General features: G+C 39.0%; 1 protein-coding gene across 2 annotated transcripts in view; it reads right to left on the bottom strand.

The window, feature by feature from the left end:
- Positions 1-26,960, bottom strand: part of SNX1 (sorting nexin 1) — a 58,267-nt gene that overhangs the window by 12,717 nt on the left and 18,590 nt on the right. Inside the window, exons 2-11 of one of the 2 annotated variants that reach the window (XM_027852035.1) lie at positions 23,526-23,634; positions 19,571-19,704; positions 19,123-19,189; positions 15,420-15,463; positions 14,051-14,192; positions 13,177-13,255; positions 12,675-12,750; positions 10,817-10,930; positions 10,300-10,393; positions 8,572-8,777 (exon numbers count right to left, since the gene is read on the bottom strand). In XM_027852035.1, the coding sequence (XP_027707836.1) occupies positions 8,572-8,777; positions 10,300-10,393; positions 10,817-10,930; positions 12,675-12,750; positions 13,177-13,255; positions 14,051-14,192; positions 15,420-15,463; positions 19,123-19,189; positions 19,571-19,704; positions 23,526-23,634 (1,065 nt within the window). The remainder of the gene's footprint in view (positions 1-8,571; positions 8,778-10,299; positions 10,394-10,816; positions 10,931-12,674; positions 12,751-13,176; positions 13,256-14,050; positions 14,193-15,419; positions 15,464-19,122; positions 19,190-19,570; positions 19,705-23,525; positions 23,635-26,960) is intronic. The other variant, XM_027852036.1, reaches the window with a different exon arrangement.

Raw genomic sequence — 26,960 nt, 5'->3', positions numbered from 1 at the left:
AAACCCCTCCAAATACCTACAAAAAATGGCTCTAAACAAATTCTAAAGCAGCAGAACCCACAGAAAAACAGAGTAAAACAAATTTCCAGCCCAAGACAACCTGGATGGTTGACTGGAAAGGTATATCACACCAGGCTGGGAGAAGAGTGCAATTCAGCGTGGGCACGCAGGCCGCAGCAAACCTGGAGCAGGCCCCAGAGGACTGAATCACGGACAGCTGTGGTGGTTTCCAGACTTCTCAACCCACGAATGCCAAAGACAACTTAGAAGGTCAGTGGGAAAAGTCTGTTACTGCAGTGAGAGAAGAAGCTAGATCTCAGTGGCCCCAAGGGCAGCGACTGGCTTCTGAGCTTCCAGCCCACAGAATGAGGGGGAATCCGGTGGCTGATCAGAGGGGGATTGCAATCTCTTTGCCAGGGCTGAGGCAGGAATCTCTTGCTTTACCTGTGCTTGGATCTGGGTCACAGTTCTGAGGAGCGGTCCTGGGGCGAGGAGGAGCGCTGGCGTGGTGGAGCTTGTTGTGGCAGTGGAGAGGAAACACCTTGCCCCTTATCATAGCACTTTGGAAGAACTGACACTTTTCAGGTCCCTAGAAGTATCTCTGAAAACAGCTGTACAAACCCCCGAAGCCTGGGACAGTACATTCTCCACACTGGAAACAGACTCTTACCTTAACAAAGAGTTTAAAACTCAAGTAATTGGTTGGGATCATGAGCAAGCAGCGCAAAAAGAGTCAGACTATATTATCTTACTTTGGTGACAAAGAAGATCAAAACATACAACCAGAAGAAGAAAACAAAGTCAAAGATCCTACAACCAAAACTTCCAAGAAAAATATGAATCAGTCCCAGGCCTTGGAAGAGCTCAAAAGGGATTTTGAGAAGCAAGTAAGAGAAGTAGAGGAAAAACTGGGAAGAGAAATGAGAGTGATGCAAGAAAATCATGAAAAGCAAGTTGACAGCTTGCTAAAGGAGACCCAAAAAAATACTGAAGAAAATAACACCTTAAAAAATAGCCTAACCCAAATGGCAAAAGAGGTCCAAAAAGCCAATGAAGAGAAGAATGCCCTAAAAAGCAAAATTGGACAAATGGAAAAGGAAGGCCAAAAGATTACTGAAGAAAATACTTCCTTAAAAATTAGAATAGAGCAATTGGAAGCTAGTGACTTTATGAGAAATCAAGACACTGTAAAACAAATCCAAAAGAATGAAAAATTAGAAAACAATGTGAAACATCTCATTGGAAAAACAACTGACCTGGAAAATAGATCCAGGAGAGAGAATTTTAAAATTATTGGACTATCTGAAAGCCATGATCAAAAAAGAGCCTAGACATCATCTTTCAAGAAATTATCAAGGAAAACTGCCCTGATATTTTAGAACCAGAGGGCAAAACAGAAATTGAAAGAATCCACCAATCTCCTCCTGAAAGAGATCCCCAAAGGAAAACTCCTAGGAATATTGTAGCCAAATTCCAGAGTTTCCAGGTCAAGGAGAAAATATTACAAACAGAGAAAGAAACAATTCAAGTATTGTGGAAACACAATCAGGATAACACAAGATTTAGCTGCTTCTACATTAAGGGACCGCAGGGCATGGAATGTAATATTCCAGAGGACAAAGGAGACAGGATTACAACCAAGAATCACCTACCCAGCAAAACTGAGTATAATTCTTCAGGGGAAAAAATGGTCATTCAGTGAAATAGAGGACTTTCAAGCATTCTTGATGAAAAGACCAGAGCTGAATAGAAAATTTGACTTTCCAATACAAGACTCAAGTGGAACATGAAGAGGTAAACAAGAAAGAGAAATCATAAGAGATTTATTAAGGTTGAACTGTTTACATTCCTGCATGGAAAGATGATATTTGTAACTCATGAGACCTTTGTCAGTATTAGGGTAGTTGGAGGGAAAAAATTATATGTATGTGTGTGTGTGTGTATATGTGTGTGTGTGTGTGTGTGTGTGTGTGTGTGTGTGTGTGTGTATAGATAGATAGATAGATAGATGAATAGATAGATAGATAGCACAGGGTGAGTTGAAGATGAAGGGTTCATAACTGGAGAATAAAATTAAGGCGTGAGAGAAGATTATACTAGGAGAAGGAGAAAGGAAAAGGTAGAACGGGGTAAATTATCTCACAAAAAAACAGAAATCTTACAGTGGAGGGGAACTGGGGGAAGGTGAGAGGAAATGAGTGAATCTTATTCTCATAGGATTTGACTTAAGAAGGGTATAACATACACACTCAGTTGGGTATGGTCTTACCCTACAGGAAAATAGGAGAGGAAGGGGACAAGAGAGTAGGGGGATGATAGAGAGGAGGGCAGACTGGTAAAGGGGGTAATCAGAAGCAAATATTTCTGGGGAGGGACAGAATAGAAATAAAGAATAGAATGGGGGGGGCGGATAGGATTAAGGGAAATACAGTTAGTTTTTCACAGCGTGTCTACTATGGAAGTTTTTTGCATAACTGCGCATGTATAGCCTATATTGAGTTGCTTGCCTTTTCAATGAGGGTGGGTGGGTGGGGAGGGAGGGAGAAAATTTGGAACCCAAAGTTTTAAAAACACGTTTAAAAAAAATATTTTCATATGTAACTGGGAAATAAGAAATACAGGAAATGGGGTACAGAAATCTATTCTGCCCTACAGGAAAATAGAAGGGGAAGGGGATAAGAGAAGGGGGGCAGAGATAGCAGGGAAAGAAGACTAGGGGAAGGGGTATTCAGAATGCATGCCATCCTGGGGTGGGGGGAGGGGCAAGATGGGGTGAAAATTTGGAACTCAAAATCTTGTGGAAGTAAATGTTGAAAACTAAAAATAAAAAAAGGCCACTTGAAAAAAAATAAAAAAAAAATAAAAAACATAGAAAAAAATTTAAAAAAAAAAAAAAGAAATGAGGAGCGAGCCGCAGCTAGGTGGTGCAGTGGATAGAGCACAGGCCCTGAAGTCAGGAGGACCTGAGTTCAAATCTGGCCTCAGACCAAACACTTACACTTACTAGCTGTGTGACCCTGGGGCAAGTCACTTAACCCCAACTGCCCAAAAAAAAAGACAGACAGAAAGAAAGAAATGAGGATCAAGCAGATTTCAGAAAAACCTGGAAAGATGTATATGAACTGATGCTGAGTAAAGTGAGCAGTACCAGGAGAACATTGTACACAGTAATAGCCACACTGTGCGATGACTAACTTTCATAGACTTGGTTCTTCTCAGCAATGCAAAGATCCCAAGACATCTTCAAAGACTCACGATGGAGAAAGAACTATGGAGTTGGAATACAGATCAAAGCATACTATTTGCTCTCTCTTTTTGTTGTTTTGTTTTGTTTCTTCTTTCTTGCGGTTCCTCCCATTGGTTCTAATTCTTCTTTACAATATGACTAATGTGAAAACAAAACAAAACAAAACAAACAAACCAAAAAGGGATGCCTTGCCTGGCGCACGCTTATGTGACTTGTGGGCTTTCCCTCCAGGAGGTTCTTTATGCAGAGGCTGGCTCATGGGGACAGAACAGATGCTTGCTGAGGTTCCTTTCAACTCAAAGGATGTGACATGACCTGAAGCCCAGGCCAGGATGGCATCATAAAGGGTGGGGAGTCCGGAGAAAGGAGAAAGGTTAAGGCTGTAACCTTGGGAACTACAGAGACTTACTAGTTCAAGAACAGGAGGCTGCAAAGTTGACTGAGAAGCCATCTGGTGCTAGAGCAGGGATGTCTGACTCACACAGAAACAATTCCTATGGCCACATCTTGACTAAGAAAACCACAAGTTAACATTATCTGTGTTGTGTTATATTTTTATTTGGTTTAATATTTCCCAATTATATTTTAATCTGGTTTGGTGCTGCACTGGGGAGTTTCTGGCAGTGAGTTCAACACATGTGTTCTACAGTATATCTGCCCAATGTTTTTTCCTGATATCAACAGTCCTAGGGCTCTAAAGAATATATACAAGAGTCATCATCATTACAAGTGAGCCCCTCTTCTTTACAGACTTCAGATAGCTGCAAGAGATCTCAAGAAGCAGAGGCTGCCCTTTTTTGTATCTTTTCAGATCTTTCCTTAATTCCCCAATTCAGAAGAAGTTTGGAGGATACCTTCCTGGCCTCCTTAGTATGGCTCCTGAAGTGGGGGTGAGAGGAGAACAGGGCCTGCCATAGTTAAACTTGCCAAATAATATTTCTTTAACCCACCTACAGCTTATCTGATATTACTAAGTAAGACAGGAATAGGTGAATTTTATGGGATGACCTTATATCTCACCTAATTATAATTAGGTAACAAGCATTTATTAAACAGTTATATACTAAGCAGTATCCTTGGTGACAGAGATATGAAGGCAGAAAAAGAAACAGTCCCTGCATTAAAGGAATTATATTCTATCAGGGAAGGAATATGCTCATACAACTACAAACTATCCACACAAAATAAATAACAAGGTACTGGGGGGGAGTACTAGAAGCTTGGGGGAGGAGAATAAAAAAAAAACTTCATGTAAGAGGTAGACTCTGGGCTTCCAGAGATACAGGTGAGACTTTAGGCATAGGAGGCAACCTGAGCAAAGGCACAAGACACATGAGATAGATGATCACCTGTGAAAAATAGCAAAAAAGCCACTTTGGGGGGGGGGACCACAGAATGTGTCAAGGGCAACAATGCCTGACAAATCTGGATAGACAGGCTGAAAAATAATAAACCATTTCACCAGAGTTATTCTTCCAATCATAACTCGGGCCTAATCCAATGTGTTTTAGTTGCTATTATTCTAGGCTCAAAATAGAGGAAGAAGAAACCACCTTCATTTTCCCAACACTAACCAACAACTGGAGCCACTACATTTCTCCAGAAAAATATTTGCCTAGGAGTAGCAGTGTGTTCATGGGACAGCGAGTGTCACAACCCCAGACACCGTGCTGTGCTGCACCCTACTCTGGGAACTCCGGATGAGCCTCTTCAGCTGAATAGCCAATACACAGACGTCCCAGGTGCTGGAGAGCCCCGGAGTACACAGAGTGTCCTTGCAGAGGTTTGCCCAGAAATAGTTCCATTTTCAGATAGCTCCTGTATCAGGACACAGCTAGTTCTAGGGATTCCATTGGAGGTTATTTTTTAAGCCTCATAGTCTTTATCATACCAGAGTTAATGGCAAAAAATAAAATTAAAAAAAAAAATTCATGGGAGAAGAGAATGAGTACAACTCCAATAAATAGCTTCACTGTTCTGGATAAAATGTAAACTGGTAACAGTGATCCTGCCCAGTCCTGGCTTCCTTAATAGCTGCATGTGGAGATGCTTATAAGCATACATGTGCCCCACGGCTAGGAGGTGGGAGATGGAGGCCTGTTCCAAGTCAGAGACTCACCTCCTCTGACACTAGGCCTAGGAAGCAAACGGCTCTAAGGCTGCTTTTACAACATGGACAGGAAAGGAAACTTAACTCTAAATAAGGATTTGCTTTTCAGTTTGGAGACACTCTCTCAACCATTTCTTTGTTGCCTGGTGATATGAGCCAGGAGAGTGGCATGTGCCTGGAGATCAGCAGTGACGGGCCAAGCCAGGCCAGCCTCTGCTACTGCACTGACAGCATGTGGTGGGAGGGGCACAGTAGTGTCCCATACGAGGCTCTTGGGCTCATAGTTTACATTCTTCCCTATGATGCTAAGCCTTATTCTGTGGGTGCCTACACTGAAGCGACAAGTGGGTGAGAAGAAGACAAGAGGAAGATTTTTTCCATCTCATGATAGAAAAAAATCTATGCAGCAAGTTTCTCTAATAAAGGTCTCATTTTTAAAATTTTTATTTATTTTATTAAATAATTTATTTTTAGTTTTCAACAATCACTTCCATAAGCTTTTGAGTTTTAAATTTTTCTCCCCCAACCTCCTTCCCCAAGACAGCAAGCAATCTGATATAGGCTCTACATATACATTCTGATTAAACATATTTTCACATTAGTCATGTTGTAAAGAAGAATTAGAACCAATAGGAGGAACCACAAGAAAGAGGAAACAAAACAAAACAGAAAAAAAAAAGAGCAAATAGTATGCTTCCCTCTGCATTCAAACTCCATAGTCCTTTCTCTGAATGTGGATAACCTTTGGAGTTGTCTTAGATCCCTGCATTGCTGAGAAGAGCTAAGTCTTCAAAGTTAGTCATTGCACAGTGTGGCTGTTACTGTGTACAACGTTCTCCTGGTTCTGCTCACTTCTTCACTCAGCATTAGTCCATACAAGGGTTTCCAGGTTTTTCTGAAATCTGCTTGCTCCTCATTTCTTATAGCACAATAGTATTCCATTACATTCATATACCACAACTATTTCAACCATTCCCCAATTGATGGGCATCCCCTCAATTTCCAACTAACCACAGAAAGAGCTGCTATAAATATTTTTATACTTGTGGGTCATTTTCCCATTTTTATGATCTCTTTGGGATACAGAAGTGCTATTGCTGGGTAAAAGGGTATGCACATTTTTATAGCCCTTTGGACATAGTTTCAAATTGTTCTCCAAAACAGTTGGATGATTTCACAACTCCATCAACAATGCATTAGTGTTCCAATTTTCCCACATCTTCTCCAACATTTATCATTTTCCTGCTTTGTCATGTTGGTCAATCTGATAGGTGTGATGTGGTACCTCAGAGTTGTTTTGATTTGCATTTCTCTAATCAATAGTGATTTAGAGCATTTTTTCACATGACTAGATAGCTTTAATTTCTTCACCTGAAAACTGCCTGTTCATATTAAAGGTCTCATTTTATATGTATGTATGTATATACAAAGAACCGATCGAAATTTATAATAAGAGTTAATCCCTAACTGATAAATGGTTAAAGGATAAGAACAGGATGTTCTCAAGGGAAGAAATCCAAATTAGCAAGAGCCATATGAAAAAAAAATCCCAAGTCACTAATAATTAGAAAAATGAAAATTAAAGTAATTCTGAGGGAGGTTCCACCTCATACCTCTCAGACTGGCAAAGCTGACAAAAAAGGAAGATGACATATGTTGGAAGCTTCAGGAAAATAACCACATTAATGCACTGCTGGTGGAGCTATGAACTGCTCTGGCCATTCTGGAATACAATTTGGAACAATGCCCCAAAAGTCACTAAACTGTGAATACCCTTTGACCTAGCAATACCACTATTAGGCCTATGTCCCAAAGAAGTGAAAGGAAAAAAGAAAAGGACCCATATGTACAAAAATATTTATAACAGCTCTTTTTGTAGTTACAAAGAACTGAAAACTAAAAGGGGTTCCCATCAACTGGGGAAGGGTTGAGCAAAGTATGCTATGTGAATCCAATGGTAGAGAAAGTAAAGTACTTAGCACAGTGCCTGGTACATAGTAGGCGCTTACTTTCTAACTGACTAATGGAGTCCTATTGTGCCATAAGAAATGACCATAGAGATAGGAAGACACATATGAACTGATGCTGAGTGAAGCGACCAGACCTAGGAGAATGATTTATACATACGGTATCAACAACATCGAAGACAAAATTCAGAGTTCAAATACTGCTTTAAAGACTTAATAGCTGCCTGACTCTGGGCAAATCACTTAACCTCAACCTGCCTCTGTTTCTTCATCCAAAAATGGAGATAATAATAGCACCTACCTCCCAGGGTTGTTGTGAGGATAAAATGAGATATTTGTAGAGGGTTTTGCAAACCTTAAAGTGTTATATAAAAGTATTATCATTATCATTTTTGTTACTGTTATCATCTCTTGCCAGTGCAATAACAATCACAGTTCCAGAGGACAAATAATGAATTATGCTACCCACCTCCTGAGAGAGCAGCGATGGATTTAAGACGAAAATGAGACATACTCTTTTGCTAGTGGACAATATTGGAATTTGTTTTGCTTGACTATGATTATTTGTTAGTTTTTCTTTCTTTTTTTTCTAATGGATGTATGTGTGGGGAAAGGGATGAAGAAAGAAGGTAGAACACAGAGAAATAAATGCTTAATTGACATCTCCCACCCCCAAAAAAGAACTACCTACAGCACAAATGCCTTATCAGGGATCAGTTAGCTGTTAAGAAGGTAAAACACAAAGGGCTGAAGGGCTCCTGGTTTCAAGAAGCCAGCCAGCTAGCTGAAACACAGAAGCAGATGACCCCATCATCCACTTCTTACAAGTTACAGTAAGTAACTATGTATTTACTATCTACAGTTTTAGTATATTGTTCGTTAAGTGTTGTGTTGAACATTCTAATAGTTAAATATATCTTAAGATCCAGGAAATGACAATAGCCTGCACATTTAAATAACACTGAAAGGTTTACCAAGAGTTTTACATACATGATCTTATCCAATCCTCTCAAAAATCCTGTGAAGTAGGTACTGTTATTTATCCCCATTCTACAGATGAGAAAACTGAAGCTGAGTGAGGTTAAGTGACTGGTCCAGCTGTGAATAAGCATCTGAGGTAGGATGTGAATTCAGGTCTTCCTGACTTCAAGTCTACCACTGTAATCACTGCATGCTAGAGGAAAGAAAAGCAACTTTCCTTGGAAAACCACAGGTAGAAAGAGAGGGTGACCTCGAAGGACTCTTACCCTGACTATGGCCAAGAGGCGGATGTAGTCACTTAGGAGCTCAGCTAAGAGGAAGAAGTCATTGCTGGCCTGCTCCTGGTGCAGCTGCTCAATCTTCTCCTCCACCTCTGCCAGCTGGGACAGAGCCCGGGAGAGGGCCGTGTTGTCCTCAGAGCTCCCAAGCATGGCCAGACTCTTTGCAAACTGTGCTGTGTTTAGTGCTAACTCTGAGAAAAGGAATAAAAAGGGAAACACTTTAAAAAGTAAGAGTAAAAAACCCCTTACCTAACTTATACTCTTCAGTGTTTTAAAAGACCCAGGATTTCAGCATTTCCTTGGATAATAAAGAACACAGATCCTGAGATGGAAGGGACTACAGAAACCATCTAAATTCAACTCTCTCATTTTACTGATGAGTAAACTGAGGTCCAGGGAGATGGAATGATTTGCCCAGGGTTCCACAGGTAATAAGTGACTAAGCCAGGATTTGAACCCATGGCCTCTGACTCCAGAGCAAGTGTTTTTTCTAGTTCACCACACAACCTCACTAGATTTTAAAGACGTTCATGTATTATCATGACCAAAAATGAGACCAGAAAAGCCCTCGCTCTCACCTACTCTGTGGCCAACCTTCTAGTAATGATCTCTTCAGGCCAAAGGCTGAAAAATATATGATATAGTTCCTGGAGATTAAGGGGGGGGACCCCCAAAGCACTTAAGGGCTATACAACCCAACTGGTAACCAAAACTAACATATATGCTGAACTATAAGGGAGGGTTACTTTGTGAGAGACATATAGAGAGTGCCAGGCTAGGGTTTAAACAGGTTAAATGAGACAACCCGTAAAAGCAGATCAAATGCAGCTACTTAACAAAGCTTCCAGGTCAGGCTGTGCAGCAATAGGAGTCAAGCTAATAAGCAAGCAGGGCTACTGATCACTCTAAAAACCAATGTACACACACACAGACGCGCACGCACACACGCACGCACACACAGAACTGATTTCTGGCTCTGCTACTTACTACCTGTGGGTCTTTGGACAAGTCTACCACTTCTACTCTGCTCCTCAGTTTTTTCATCTTTGAAAAGGAATAATGATATCTGCCTTACCTGCTTCACCAGGTGATTGTGATAAAAAGGAGAAAATGTTAGCACTTTCTAAACTATAAAATACCATATAAATGTAAGGGATCATTATTATCAAGTTTAGATATTATACTCCTCCCATCTTCTTGTCACACACTGTTCATCAATATTTTCAGAGAGCAAAGACAAAAGAAAGAAATCAAATTAGGCCAATTTAGCTGGTTCTTAGCAGGTCTCACCAATATAAAGGCAACAGTATCAGTAGCTAAAGTAACACTAGGATATCCATGGCTTCTCCCCCTCCCCACTCCATCTACACGGTGATGTCATTAAAATGGCAGAGCAAGAAGTAATGTTATTTAAGATCAAAACCAACAAAACAAGTAATTTATAAAAAGTTATGTCCTAGTAAAATGCTGTATTAGGGCTCCTTTCCTTAAAGCCTTCTCAGTTAGAAAACAGGCAACACTACTATGACTAAAAAGTCATCCTCGTGCCAGGAAATGCAAGCTACATCTTTAAGATCTAAGCTCACCTGAATAGAGGGGATGAGCACTTCAACTCTAAGCTAGGGACCTTAAGCACAGCACGCCCTTGTCTCTAGCTCACAGGTGCCATGCATCCATCTCCTCCAATTCCAAGTACATTCCAGAAATCATTACCTTTCCTATGGTTGACTAGAGTTTCTACAACAGTATGCAGTTTTCGTAAACGCTGCTCCTCACACTCCACCTCCTGGAGTTTCTCCTCAAACCACTGAAAGAGAGACAAGCCAGAAACTATAATGGATTGTTTGGTGTGGTTTTTTTTGGGAGAAGAATTTGGTTTTTTACCTTTCCTAGAAGTTTACAAGAAAATAACCAAACACTCTCAAAGTTTGTAGCCTTGGATGTTTAGGAAGTCTAAGGGCCACTGAAGAACCAACAGCTGAGGGCCTATAGGAGAGGCAGGGGTAGGCCTGCTGTCTGCCTCCATCCTGCCTCTGACACTTACTTGTTGTGTAACCACTGGCAAATCACTTTGCCTCCATGTGCCTTAGCTTCTTCATCTGTAAAATGGGGATAAAATCTATAGTTCCTGACAGAGTCTGCTGTACAGAACTTAAAGCATTATATAAGTGACTATTATTAAGATTACAAACCCCAAAGAAGAGACCCAAAGGGGCACAAGACGACTCACAATGTCAGACTCATTCATCTTGATGGTCATTTTGCTCACTGCATCAGTAGCTTTGTTAAACATCTTGAGGAGACCGGCTCCACTCAATGTCTGTGTGCCCACTGCTCGTGGCAACTGTAAGACCAAGTAGACAGAGGTGATAAGTCACATCCAAAAGACATCAGCCATTGATTCTTCCAAATTTAAGTGTCAAATCAAGTGTCAATTAAGTGTCAAACAGATGGCAGCTACTCCAGTTCTCAAATGAAGACACCTGCCAAAAAACCCTAGCTCTCTCTCACAAGTTGCTAACTAACTCTCACATGAGCAAAGATTTTCTTTTATAAGTGTTAATGGGGGCAGCTAGGTGGCACAGTGGATAGAGCACTGGCCCTGGAGTCAGGAGGACATGAGTTCAAATCCAGCCTCAGACACATAACACTCACAAGCTGTGTGAGTCTGGGCAAGTCACTTAACCCCAATTGCCTCACCTCCCCCCTCAAAAAAAGTGTTAATAACCTATAACATACTTAATTCTCCAATGAACCTGTGAGGTAAGGGTAAATAAGGGTAAACTAACCACATCTGGTAAATATTTAAGCTTGGGAATTTAAAAAAGACCAATTAATATGGATCTTAGAAATAGAAATGTTCCATTTCATAAAAAAGTGAAGTGTTTTCAAAATAAAAGTACTTAAGAGAAAACAATGTGACAAACTCTGGGCAAATAAGGAGCTAATGACAACTCTCCCCCACCTCTCATCCCCCTAAAACAGATTTTTAGTTCTAGAGACCACTGCAAGAAGATTCTACTGTACATGAGTCATTCAATTTAAACAAAAATCACTCCAGATGTACTTTTTTTTGTTGTTTTTAAAAGGGAGATAGAGGAACCTACCGTCAATATAGAGTCAGGATTAATAATTCAGGGCCATATGAAACAAATAGAACAAATTCTTTAGCTCTTATTATGTGCAGAAGGAAAGTCAATCATGTGTATTAAGTGGTCAAGTGACCTTATGTTGAAATCTCCCAATCTACCTAGCTGAACTCCTCAATATTTTGTTTGAAGTCAAACGTTCTCTTGGACTGGCATCATAAAAAACCAGACTTAACATGTCTCAGAGAGCTCTTTAAAAGGTATGTTGTGTACTCAACAGGGGCAAAGGAACAGGGAAGAAAAGATACAAACACAAGTACCCCATTATCTTCATTCTGCTTTCATTCAATGGAAAAATATCATAAGACTAGTCTTTAATGACATAGCTCAGTTAGAAGACTAAGATATTTGAGATGTCTAGAAGCTATTTTAACTGTCCTAGGAACTCTCGAACCATATTACTTGACAAGGCCAACGAAAGGAAAGCAACCATCTTCTAATGATTTTAAGGTTCTGGGCTTTGAGAAGAAGAAAACAAACTAATCAGGAGACCAAAATTACTTATATTCAAAGCATAACTTGCCATCTCATTTACAATTTAGTACAGTTCTGAAGTTATTATTTAGTCTTTAATAAACTCCCCTATCTCTTAGCACACTGTAAAGTGTACAAAGACAAATATTACGTATAATGACAATGCCTTAATGGATTACTGTTTTGAGACTGGGGTAAGAGTCTAGACTGACCTCCAAAATCAAAACAGGCATTTTGTTTCTTTATTTAGAAGCCAAGTCCTTGACATACATTGGGATTAGAAGATATGGAGTCAGAAGAAGGAAACCAAGAAACAGCCTACTATAGTGCTACACATGCACACAGCAGGCATTCTATAAATCTGTTGAGTAAGTTAATGAATATACTCTCTACCCAACAAGGGTAGAAGTAAACTCCAGAGGCAGACATCCCTCTGAAGAAGAGTTTGATCTACCCAACACTTACCTCTTCCTTTTCTAAGAACTCTCTGACATCAGGATCCTGTAACATGGTGGGATGGTTCACAATCCTCTGAAGATACCTAGGAAAAACAATGCATTCTACTAATTTATCTCAACTCACAAGTCCTAGACCAGTTATGTACTTTATACAACTCTGTTCCTTGACACAACCTTTTTCTTCACGTAAAACACTCCTATCCTGATTAGGTGGTTGGATATGCCTGGCCTAGTGAATATATTCTACATTACATTTTTTAACAACCAACCAGGTGAAACATCATTCAAGAAGCAGGATGTGATTAAGCTTTCTGAACTCAGGACAGGAAGAGCAAAACAGTATCCTCCTCTCCCATACATAGGAGAAATGTTCAGAAAGAAACTAAAATAGAGGGGAATAGAGCTCTCAACTCTGATTAAAATTTATAAATCATTCCTTTTGGAAATAGCAGTCCTTATCCTGTTCTTATATTAACCAGGAAGACATCTGCTCTTAATAGCACACTTACCTTTCTAAAGCAGCTCTTCTTTTTTCTAGAAATTCTGCAGAAGAAGAATCTTCTTTCCCAACTTTCACTTTAGTCATTCCTGGAGTAGAATTTGAAGAAAACAATAAACAAATATGCAACAGGACAAGTTTGTGACAAAGCCAATGGGCGGAAGAACAACAAAATAAAAATGTAACACTGCAAAATACAACCAAAAAGCACAATTATGTAATCAAGCAAGCACCAAAAATTTTTTAAAAAGGTTGGTTGATAAAGTGACCCCTTAACTAGGCTGAATATATTAAGAAAAAGGATTAACTCTATATTCTATAACCTGAAACTTTATAAGTAACATCAAGTACCAGCTTATCCCACAAGGCAGATATTAAGTGATGGAAGGAAAAACATCTTCAGCCACTGTACTTTAGACTAGGAGTATGATAAACTATGAAATTCTTGTTCTCAAATGGTATCTAGAAGCAAATTTCTTGCTCCCCTAGCCTTTGATAATGTCATAGACAAATCTTGGAGTCTGAGGCCCAAATCCTTAAGTACTCCCAAATAAAAATAATAAAAACATGTTAACTAAATTGTTTGAATAATTTCTAAGAAATCAGTAGAGACCCCCTTTCACCTAGCAGGAGGCTGTGGTATTGCTAAAAGGTGTGTCTGTATACTTCAGGCAATTATTTCTAAAAATCAGTTTCCTCATCTGTAAAAGGGGATAATAATAGTATCTATTTCCCAGGGTTGTTGTGAGGAACAAATGAGATAATATTTGTAAGGTGCTTAACACAGTGCCTGGCACATAATAGGCACTATATAAATGTTAGTTGTTGTTATATGCACAGAAAACAAACCTGCAACATTAGAAGGCCACAGGCTACAACCTCACCTATTAAGCTCTTCTCTGGAGGAGGAGGGACAATAAATCCATTCTGTGAGTGTTTCTCTGAAAGTTTCTCATAGAGTCCCAAAAAATCACTGAATCTTCTTTTCACTGAAAATTGTTTACTTCTAAACATTGGCAAGCTGGTCTTGGGGACAAAAACAAGCAGAAGATTAGCTGAAAATAAGGAATTAATCATGGAGAGCTCTTCTTTTCAATTCTTCAGAAACAGTTTCTCTAAGGAAATAAATGCCCAATTCCAACTTAGAGCTCAAGTTCCGTGGCCATGTAATGACACTCATCCATTGCCTCTTGCTTAAAAGGATATAGTTCCTGGTGCCAAAAAAGCAATACCAGAGGAAAGACATTCTCCTCCCTAACAAAAGAATCAGTCAGATTTATTCATATAAGACTAGAGTCCATTGGGACACAGAAGAAGGAAAGAAAATTCAAACTTCCTACATGACATCTTAAAAGAATGTAGAGCTTTAAAATGGATTGTTGCATTAGTTGGTATGGTCCACTTAGTCTCAGAAATACTGCCACACTCAAGGAGGCAGCTAGGTGGTGAAGTGGATAAAGTGTCAGGACTGGATGGAGTCAGGAAGACTCATCTTCCTGAAATCAAATCCAGTCTCAGACACTTACCAGCTGTGTGACTCTGAGCAAGTCACTTAACCCAGTTTGCCTCAGTGTTCTTATTTGTTTGTTTGTTTTGTTTTGTTTTTTGGATAGGCAATGGGGTTAAGTGACTTGCCCAGGGCCACACAGCTAGTAAGTGTTATGTGTCTGAGGCTGGATTTGAACTCAGGTCCTCCTGAATCCAAGACTGGTGCTCTATCCACTGCGCCACCTAGCTCCCCCCCCCTTTTAAGGCAATTGGGGTTAAGTGACTTGCCCAGGGTCACACAGCTAGTAAGTGTCAAGTGTTTGGTCTGAGGCCGGATTTGAACTCAGGTCCTCCTGACTTTAGGGCCAGTGCACTATCCACTGCACCACCTAGCTGCCCCTTCAGTGTCCTTATTTGTAAAATGAGCTGGAGAAGTAAATGACAAACTGCTCGAATATCTTTGCCAAGAAAACCTGAAATGGGGTCATGAAGAGTTGGACACAACTGAAATAATTGAACAATTCAATTTCAACACTCACATAAACTTCATTTCAAACTTTGCAGTGAGTTCCCAGACCTCAGAGAAAGTTGGGTAAGGAGTATCTAGGGGAGCTATTGGAGTATAAAGGCTGGCTCCATCTTCTGTCAGAGACAAGAAAAACTACAGCAAGGAAATTAAGGGGCTTCTAATATAAAGCAGAAATTCCACAGCCACCTTTATTATTTACTAAAGTCTAAAGAATCAGGGCTCTCTCTCAGACTCACCTGTGTTGTAACTTTGTAGGCCACGTATGCATTCATACCATCTCCTACAGAAGAACCAGGAGGAAACAAAAGTCAGTACTAACATTTAAACACCACTCTAGATCTATGCTACTCCTGCTTGAAACTGGAAGCCACATAAGCTTTATAAGAAAGAACCTTGGGGGAAGAGGGAAGAGGGAAAAGGGAGGGAAATAATGCAGATCTGAAAATAAAACAGAATTAAACAAAAAAAAAAAAGATACTTCTTGCACGACAAAGTTTAACAAAGCCCCCTAGAAACTGGTCCATTTTGCCTTAGGACTTGTACACACATGTCATAGCGGCTGCTGGGCTTGTTCCAGTTTGATGGAAGACAATAGATTCAGCTTTTTTGTTTTGAATCCAGGCCTTATTTATACTCCAAGATCTGCAGTGACCCTTAACAATCAATTGGTTGTTGCCCTGCCAATATTTGGGCTGGTTACACACATCTGCCCAAAATGAAACAATTTGTTGGCTGTATCAAAAATGAGGAGAAGGAAGCAACGGATGTAAAAGGAAACAAGTGGTTCTACCCTTAGTCCAACTTTACGGATGGTTTGCTTTTTCAGATATCCGTCACAGTTCTCTGTATTGGTGCTACAGTACACTGACCTCTCTGATCTATGATGTTTGCCCAGAGCAAGAGAAGATTTTCTGATGGACTGATGTCATACAAACATCCCTTTCACAGGGAGACAAGAAGAGGGGGGAGGGTGTCATTTTTCTGAAAAAGCCTTTGACTGCTGAATGATTCAAGAGACTGGTATTCTCTGCAACAGAGACCTGTCCTGGTTCAGTTGGGCATATAAAGGAACCACTGACAAACACAGAAAAAACACGTATTAGGATGGAGGCAGACACAGTTCCAGTCCCCAGTTAGGATTTTTTGTTTTTGTTTTCCCCGCCAGTGGTTTTATTTGCTCCCTCTCTTCATACCAAACAGGAAAATCTAGTTAACAAAGAGTTACAGTGATCTGAGCTCCTAAATTAATGCTGAAAGCAGTGGAGAGTGAAAGAGTTGTCCTAGATCAGAAAGAGCAATTGTCATAGCTGGATCTCAAAGCAGATGATCAGATGTGACAACTTTTATCAAAAATACTCAAAAACTAGCGAAGAAAAATAACAAAGTGGCTTTCTTTTCTTTTTTAACCTTTATAATTCCTTAGAGGTCATTTTAAACCATTTAGTATCTTTGGTTCCTCACTAATATTTTTTCTTTAGGCTAACTGGACAGAGAATTAGGAGAAAGGATTCTAATCCTATATCTGCTACCAACTAAAGTTCCATGACCTTTTGCAGGTCACTACTGAAATCCTACGCATTTCAAATCTTTTTTTTTGAGGAGGGGTCCATAGGTTTCACTAAACTACAAAAAGGGTCCATGACACAAAAAAGTTTAAGATCTCTTGATCTAGGTCCTGAATCTGTCTAAATCCACACTTTCGTCAAAATTCCTTTCACAACCATAGCAAGATATACCCCAAACTCCAATCCCTTCAGGCACTTTCCAAAATGACCAAAAATACTTAGTGTATCTATACAAACTTCAAGAAAGCAAAATGCTGTAGATTGTAAAGAACTGAAGAGACAAAAAGTCAATAACACCCTTCTTTGAATTTAGTTTGCTTTATTACTGCATGCGTAACATACTAAAGAAAACAAAAAGAATCTCTCTCAAAAAGGAAGGGGGAGAAAGAGTTTGGGGAGTGACCCATCATGAATATCATTCACCTCGGTTGGTTCCCCAAATATTTTACAATACTTGAGATAAGCTGTCTACAAGGCTGCAGAGGATTTGAGAGGGAATTCTGGGTAGTAGAAGGATTCTAAATTTACTTAGTTATCAAGTATGAGGGATGAGAAGCACAAAATGAATAAACAAACAAAGTAAACAGAAGGTGCACCAATGAAGATCAGACCTCAGATTCTAAAACAGTGTTGGGCAGCTGCTTTCTGGGCAATTAATAGTGCTAGTAACCAAGGACCCATTAGATATGCGCTTAATTGGTTACTAGGAATAGGGTGAGTATAAAAGATTAAGAGCTATAGGGTCCTATAGAGCATAACACACACTAGACCTCAAGCTTCTTTCCTACTAATCTAGTGCTTTGTACTAAACATTTAAAAAATTCTATTACCCCTGCCCTTTTCGTAACAGTTAATTCTCAGTGACCTGTAGAGATTGGAAATATGGGTATGTGAGTATGTGTGTGTCCCTTCTCCTTTGAAGCTTACTAGCCCCCTTTTACTAACCCCTTCAAAACTTGAGTCCAGTGCCAACAAATTTATCTAACTTTCAGTGGCATACTAGGGATGTTGGGCTATATGACCAAGTGTTAGATTAGAGATGCTTACATACTTATTTTCCCATTAGAAATACGTTTTTCAGGTTGACTAATACTCAACATCTCTTGCTCTTCAATTGTCAGTTTAGCATTTTGGAGACAGAAGGGAAAACAAAGAGATATTCACAGTTAAAATGCTATCTGTGTGCCCTGCTCTGTTCCCCTGCCCCCCATTAACCCATATTTCTAATCTCTACAAATGTCCATAACTGCTCAAAAGGTTAAGTGAAAATTTTCAAAAATCTTAGCAATTGAATACTCAATCCTCTAGGTGCCATTTTATTTTCCCTCTGTCTTAAAAGGTACTAAAACTAGCCTTTTTAGCTCACAAAAGTGCTAAGAACAAAAAAAGGGATATAATCATTGAAAACAAGCTATTAAAAAAAGGGAGTGGACAACAGAATTTATAAGATTCTAGTACAAAGAGCACTAGACTATTGGTGAGGAAGCCTAGGGTCTACTTTCAGCTACATCAATAACTATCTGTGCAACTTTGGGCAAATGACTTCATCTTTTTGCTTCAAGTTCCCGATCTATAAAAAGAGGGTTGGACTAGGTGATTCCTAAGGTGATTCTTCCAGCCTGAACACATCGTGGTACCAGAGTAAGGAAACAGAGAAGATAAAAGTAACCTGTTCAATGTCACAAGCTCATCAAAAGAAGACTTAGGTTAGAACTGATAAATCCTTCTTTCTAGCTCAGTGCTTGGGTACAGAAAGAAAAAGTCAGGTTTGGAAACCACTGTCTTAGGGAATTAGCCACTTTGCTTTTGTACCAATTGTGCTTTTCAGAGGGCAAGGTTTTGTGCTTCTGTGGTCACTGAAACTTAAAGCAATGGGGGGAAAAGGAGAAGTATCTACTTTTCTACAGTTGTGAATGAGCCCTCAAACACAACACATAGCTAGGAGGAACTTAATTCTAAACAAATTAAAATACTTCATTTTTTCCTCAGGGAGCTCAGAAAAACCTAATCTGACCAAATCTCCACCTCAGTGCCTCTGTTCCTTATTTATAAGATGAAAACATTTCCATGCCACAGTAATGGCAGTAAATAGTCTACAAAAGTAGTGTGAAACTCAAATAGAAAGGGATGGGGTAGGGAGGAGAGGAGAGGATACACACTAAACCATGAGAAAGGATCCCTTTGGGATGCTGCTAACTTAGTTTTAAAATGTCATGTTAGCTATGTTTTATTGTATGTTTATTCATTTTGTTAAATATTTCCCAATTATATTTTAATCAGATTGTAGTGCTTTGGGGAGTATTATGGCTTCATAATAGTAGCAGACCTCTGGTCTACAATACTATTTTGTGAGGGGGTTACTCGGGGTACTCACCTATTTTTTCTGGATCTGTTATGGAAACTGTCAGATCAAACTGGTCCTCCTGTTCCTCTTCCTCAAGCTTTTTGAAAAGAAATCATGAGAATTGAAATGCATAAGAATGTTAGACTTGTATTTACCTTAGAGTGCTACACTTAAATAGCCTTCTCTTACACATATTAAGGGATATCCAAAATCAGGTTTGATCCCAAATCAGTTGAATTGCATAATTCACATCCAGCAATCCCAGATGCTAATTACTACTGTGCAAAAAGAAAGCCTTTACATTGACACTTGGCAAACACACCTTGCTGAAACCAGAACTTGTACTGAACACTTGCTGCCCATTAACTGTAAGAGCCTTCTTTAGGGTCACAGAAAATCTGTCAGAGTCCTCCTAATCTACATTTATACTAACACTAGCCCATTCAATAATTCAACAGCAACAAGACCAAACTCTTACCTCCTCAGAGTTCTTTGGCTGCGACTTGCATGAAGAATTTGTGACTTCTTGGGGAGCAAATGAAGGAAGGGCCTTGGCCACCGCATCCTTCTGGTGGTTGTGTGTGTTATCCAAAGATAGCTCTACTGTGGCATCTACAAAAAGATAGGATTTCCCAAATGAGATTAATATATCCAATGCCCCTCACTGCTAAAGTCACAGATCTAATTCTAAAAACACTACAAGAAAGATCACATCACCAGCTCTCTACCTCTAATGCTTAGGGATTCTGAGACTAAGAGTACAGAAGTTTGAGATTCTATGTGGTCAAAGGGCTGTAGTAGAAAGGAGAAAGAAAGTGTAACTGTCACTTTAATTATTCTTCCTGAAATAACATCACAAACTATCTTAAGCTGACACTATTATCTACCTGTAACACAGCAATCTGGAGTAAAGCAAAAGCTGGTCTTGGCAGCCAAAGAAGGATGGCTAAGTCCACACTCATGCCCTTTACACATGGGTAGTCCTCCCTCTATCCACTGTCAGGGCGTGTCTATAGATTTTATACATCAAGTTAATTACTAGAAGCTTGGTTACCTGGTTTCTAAGCTCATACTGATTAGAAACAGCAAATCAAAAGAGGAATAAGGGGCTACTTACAGGCAGATAGATATTGGTAATAAAACAGAAAAGCCTATAAAAATGAGATAAGAACTCAAAAAACACAACTGCCAGGAGCCATTGTATATAGTGTCAAACAGCTTCACATACTTTAACTGGTCTTGATGGTATCATTGTACTTCATAATTCAAAGTTATCTGCTCAGTATAATCTATTTTAAGAGGATAAAAATGGAATATATTTTAGAAATATTTCTACCCCAAAGAGTTCAAATTAAAGAACTTTGGGCTCCCCTTTGTGCTTGAATGGAAAAAAATCTTAACTATTAAAATTAATTTACCCATTACTATTCATTCCCTGAACCCTTCCCTAACCCTTCTTAATTGCAGTGCCTTCTCTCTGTTAATTAATTCCTATTTATCCTGTATATAGCTGTTTTATACACACACACACACACACACACACGCACACACATATATATGTATATGTCTGTATATATTTATATAGGGGGAGGGCCACCCACAGCTAGGTGGCGCAGTGGATAGAGTGCCAAGCCTGGAGTTATAAAGACTCATTTTCCTGAATTCAAATGTGATCTCAGACACTAGCTGTGTGACCCTGGGCAAGTCACTGCTTGCCTCAGTTCTTCATCAGTAACATGAAGTGGAGAAGGAAATGGCAAACTACTCCAGTATCTTTGCCAAAAAGAAAACCAACCAACCAAACAAACACCCAAATGGGGTCACAAAGAGTCACACAACTAAACACAACAACAGCATATTTATTTGCTTGTCTCCCTCATTAAACTGTAAACTTCTTGAGAGCAGGAACTGTCTTTTGCATCTTTGTATCCCCAGCACTTAGCACAGTTCCTCACACACAAATGGCATTTAATAAATTGTTTTCTGTTTTTTAACCCTGCCTTTGATAAGTAATGGTTGTATACTACTTCACTTCTCAATGACCCAGACATCTCTTTAAGACAAATTACAGAGCAATCAACAATCTGCACTGGTAGGAGATATCTCACTGGGAGTACTAATAAAATCAAAGATCGAGGGCAAAGCACACATTCTGTGTGTGTGTGTGTGTGTGTTTGTCTCTCTCTCTCTCTCTCTCTCATGTAAGAGTGAGCATGTACACATTCACATACACATTGTGTAGTCAAACTTAAAGGACTGAGAGTTTTTAGCTAATTAAAATGACTTAGAAACTAGAATAAAGGGATTATAAGTCCAGAATCCAAACAAAGTAAATACTCTGTAGATCAAGGAATTCAGATATCTATGTATCTCCATTAAGGTCCAGCCACTTAGCTGAACGATATTCTCTTTCAGTCTTTGTAGATCAAAGAAAAAGTTCTCTTATGGCCTAGGACTAAATGCCTTTCAGTTAGTGCTAAAAAGAAACCCAGCACTAGGATCCTGTAGTTTCAGCCAGTAGCTCAGATAATAAGATCCTAACATAGTGTTCAGGCCATTCAATGTGGATCAAATCTAGAAATAAGGTTGTAACCCCTGGTGAAAGTTGTGAAAAACATCCTTCAGCCTCATGAGAAACTAAATCTAGTCTGTAAGGGAGAGGATGAAGAAGGAGAGAGTATACATTACAGATTCAAAAAGAGTCAAACAGCACGGAAAGAAAAAAATTACATAAAGACAGAAGAATTTGGGCGTTCTTTACCTAGAACAAGTAACCTTCTACCTGAAATAAGCTGAGGGTAGATAAACCATTTAGGTCTTAGTGTACTCTGCCTCAGCCTAACTGTTTAAACCCACATGTTTAAACCTAGGTCAAAGTATGGATATGAATTTGGAAGGACTGTCAGTTTAACACCTTTAGTTTTTAAAGCACTGCTCAGAGGCCTTTTAATTTGCTATCAATTTCTAGCTACAATCTGTTTGAAAAGACTCAAAAACCAAGAATAATAATAGTTTTTGTTTTCATTAGTTTGCAAAGAATTCTATAAAAGCCTCCAGGGCTCTCTCCCAGAGGCTCTGGCAACCAACACTAAGTGAAAACAAGATCAAAGAATTCATTTAAAATTTCAAAATCACCATCACAGACATTGAAGAAATTACTAGGTTTCTGTACTTATACTTCACTGTAGTATTTTTAATATAGGTATCTCCTTTTTTGAGTTTAAGAATTATTGTCCATATATTCTAATTGTGGTCATTATATCACAGTCAATCAAAAGTATATACCTAATAAAAAACCTGTCTACACCTCCATAGAGGATAATGGATAAAATTCAAATAGAAATCTTTTCCAAGTACAAAAATTCTAGGATTTTAGATTTTCTTACATATCATGTAAATGGCATGGACCAAAAGCCAAGAATGTTAAGCATTTTTCCCCATTGAGTTTCACAGGAAATTGGAAACAAAGGCAAAAGGCATTGACTTTTCTCACTTCTCCCCCAAAAGCATTTTAAGTTCCACAGATGACATGGGTTAGAGAACTCTTAAAAATCTTGGTATAAATTCTAATATAACTCCTTTAAATCTCTGATGATTCTCAACTTATCTTTCCTTCTTCCTACCCATTAAATGTGGGTATTCCCTATGGATTAACCCTTGGTACACAGTTCTTTTCTCCATAACGTTCTTCCCTGAAGATTCCATAACTTCACTTCTGCCTGGAAGTGATAACGTCCACATCAACATCATCATTCCCGAACTTTTTCAAGCTTTACTCTCACATTTCTATTTGCTAAACATTTTCTACTTTGATAACCTATTGCTTCAATTTCAATTTCTCTAAAACTTATCACCTATTCTTTCTCCTGACGCCAGTTTTCCTTTCACATGCAATTTCTGTTACAGTTTCCAATTTCCCAGTCAGGATGAAAATCTTGTTATTTTTCCAACTTACTTCCTTCGACTCCCCAAGACACCAGTCACCAAATCTTGTCAGTTCTTCCTTAGCACTGTTTCTCATTTGTCCCTTTCTCTTCTAATACCATCACTCTAACTCAGTCTTCTCTTAGTTTATATCTAGACTGGTGCAAAAGACTCCTAATCAATCTTCCTGCCTCTAGCGTTTCCCTATCCAACTTATCCTTTCATTTAGCATTTCATATTCTTATATATTGTCTTTACAACACTGTAAGCACTTTGAAGATATAGACTACATCTTACAGTGCTATGCGCTTCTATCTACAATGCTGTGCACTTAGCAGATGCTCAATAAATACCAGGTGTCCCAAAGTAACTTGGTTCAGTTCTACTTGAGCTGATAAGACTTTTGGGACACCTTGAATTGTTTTATTATAATTCAAGTCAGAATTCTGGTTAGGAAGACCAGGCCAAAACAACTTTTAGTGCAGCAGCCTTAAAGAGTTCACACTTACCTGCAAAGAGGTCTTGCTGATCTTGGTCCAGCTCTTCATGGACTCCATTCTCTTTGGAGTTGCTAGTGACCAGTGGAGGGGATGCTCTCTTCAGTGACAGGGACTTACTCTGAAAGCAAAGAAACAGTTTGAGTAAATATTTCCACTAGGAACAGTACTGATCTACCAGAAGGTAGGATACCCAAATGCTTAAAATAACTCTCTTTAATTTCTCACAGACTTTTTAGGAGACCAGCTGCATTACCATGAAGACAGCTAAACTTTTTATCTCCAACAAAATGAGCAATTCTTATAAAACAGCCACCACTGCTGCTGTATACTTGTGGCTCTTAATCGCCTAACATACTCAACAGTTTCCTAAGTACACAATGAAATTGTGTATGCCCTTATGACAGCTCTACCTAGAGATACTTTGCACAAGAACATCCGAATATATTTCTCGAACTTGGCTGATGACCTTTAAACTTTCAAAACACTGATGATGTAAAGAATACAACATTAAAGCCTAGAATTCAGACTGTAATCCCAGATTACTATATGGCCTTGGGAAAACTACTGACAGTCTGTGAGATAACACTGGTTCACCTGACTAGGTAGGAATGTAGTAAACTTTTATATTCAGCACAATTTCTATATCCTGGCTTCTTTTCCTGGTGGGCACATTTTTGTCCACGGTTTTTATTCAAAAGACAAAGTGACTGGGTACACCATGGCTGTGGTGTGTCCCTAAAATACTTTCAAAAGTGAACAAAGCTGTATTGTTTAGACTATGAGCAGAGAGCTAGGAATTTTACTTCAAAAGCTGCCAATACTATGTTATAAGGCTTTGAAGTTAAGTAGTCTGAATCACTAAAAACACTTATTGGGTCATCTGTTGTATAACATCCCTTTAAAAAAAATCTGAGGGAGTTTGTTCTGACAAATTAGGATGGTCCACTTTTCAGAGAAAAGCCAACTAGCACGTCCACTGGATTTTCTATATTTGATTTACAAACAACCACATCCTTAATATCGCCCACTGGGGATAGACTGTTGCAGTTATTCAACCTTATACTACTTTTACATGCACTTTTCCTCCTTTGATAATCAAAAAGGATTCTAGTCACCTAGCTGAATGTGACTAACCACTACACACACAAAGAAATTGAAAAATTAAATAGCCCCTCCCCTCTAAGAGGGGACATTGTCCAGGAAGACAATGATGCTAAGAGGGCAGTGTAATATGGTAGAAAGAACATTGGACCTGAGGTCAGGAGACCTGAATATCAATCCTTTTGTCACATGCTAGCTCACAGGCCCTGGGAAAAGTCACATTCTTTGACTCTTCGTTTTCTCACCTGTCAAATACTGATAATACTTGAACTACTTACCTCACGAGGCTGCTGTGAGGAAAGCACTTTGTAAAACTTCTAATAAAAGTGGGTTATTATTTTACAAGATAAAAAAAAGTCAGAAGAATATAAAAGCATATGGGGTAAACAATGTAATGGCATCTGGAATAAACTGAGGGTTAAGTGTGTATTTTAAAGTAGCAATTGAGAAAGGGAAGATACAGGAAAGGACTAATGAGAACATTCCTGTGGTCTCATTCACTGACACCAATTTCCCCATACATACTGTATAAGAGGCAGCTATGTAAAAGACATATAGTATATGTCATAATTTCATGAGTTCTTGTTATGTAGCCCATTGTCAGTAGCTTCCAGCTATATAACAAAAGGCTAACACAAGATGCATATATTATTAATGAATAATAGAGCACAACAAAAACCCTTTACAACAGCAGAGAGATTTTGAGTAACAATAATGGAAGAATTTTTTGACCAATCTAAACCTTATTCCTATGACCTCAAATTACTACTTGTTACATTAATAAAACCAGTTTTCCCAGATATACTGTCTAAGGATCAAAGTAAATTTCCAAAGAAGAGCTTTAGAATGTTTAAGCCTTTTTTGTACTACAGAGGGGAAAAAAGGCATCAGTGACTGAAGTAGGCCATATTAGACGTGTTAGAAACTGTTCTTTAAACCTCTTTGGGTCTCTTTGTAGGAGAGGGACCTTAAAATGTAAAACCAGAAGGGTCTACATTCACTCAGGAAACTGACAAATTATCTATAGAATTAAAACTGGTCTACTGAAGTTGAATCCTTATGAATGAAGACCATTCATAAGTGCGTGTTTGCAGAGCACTAAAAGAGATGGACAACGTCCCTGCCTTAATGGAGCTTATAGTCTGGTAAATGGATACATAATTAACCAATACCTAAATGCATCAGAAAAAAAGTAAGACAAAGTGACTGGTGGGATGGGGGCATGGCAGGGGAGGGTATGGTTGCAGGTGATCCTCTGGAACATAAGAGTTTAAGAAAAGCAATTCTTTTTTTATGGGATTATAATAGAGTCAGACTAATTGATACATTTAGATTTCCAACATTCTTCTGCCTTGATTTTGTCAATTCTACAATTGTAAACTTATTGCATAAGACTAGGGTTATTTCTTTTCTGCTATATAATGCCATTTTAGAATTTAGAGCTGGAAGGATTTAGGATTTAGAACTAGAAGCTCAACTCACTCATTTTACAAATCAGGAAACGGAGGATTAAAGAAGAAAAAATGACTCACACATTTACAAAGTTAACAAATACCAATGCCAGAATTTGAACCCAGGGGCAGCTAGGTGGCACAGTGGATAGAGCACCAGCCCTGAAGTCAGGAGGACCTCAGTTCAAATCTGGTCTCAGACCAAACACTTGACACTTACTAGCTGTGTGACCCTGAGCAAGTCACTTAACCCCAAGTGCCTAAAAACAAAAACAAAAACAGAATTTGAACCTAGATGTTGCTGCCAAATCTAGTGCTCTACTACACTATGCTGCTCCTCACCCTCCCCCAACAATCAATTTAAGAAATCAAATAGACAAAAGTTAATGCATGTAACCTGTATAATCTGGGGTAGGAGTGGGAGGGAAGATTGACTCTGGCTTGTAATTTCAATAGCATAACTTCCAGCTGAAGAAATCCCTTCTAGAAGGACATGATGACAAATATTCTGTAACTTACAGTCTTTCTTTCTTTTTTTTTTTTTGTGACGCAATTGGGGTTAAGTGACTTGCCCAGGGTCACATAGTAAGTGTCAAGTGTCTGAGGCCATATTTGAATTTAGGTCCTCCTGATCGGCTGGAGCTCTATCCACTGCGCCACCTAGCTGACCCTGGAATTTACAGTCTTGCCTGGGACACTGACAGGCAACAGTCCAATGAAATAGACAACCTATACATCAGTAGGAGGACATGAAATCAGGTAATCCATTATACCAGGTTAACTTTCAATCTGTGCATTATGCATTAAAACATCAAATACAATAGTTAATTCTCATTTCACTGAGAACTGCTAAATACAGAGCACATGAATGTTTAAAGACAACTATAAGTCA

The sequence above is a fragment of the Vombatus ursinus genome, unplaced genomic scaffold (assembly GCF_900497805.2).
Source record: "Vombatus ursinus unplaced genomic scaffold, bare-nosed wombat genome assembly UNPS02009205.1, whole genome shotgun sequence".
NCBI classification, from domain to species: Eukaryota; Metazoa; Chordata; class Mammalia; order Diprotodontia; family Vombatidae; genus Vombatus; species Vombatus ursinus.
This window is presented reverse-complemented; position numbering and strand designations above follow the sequence as displayed.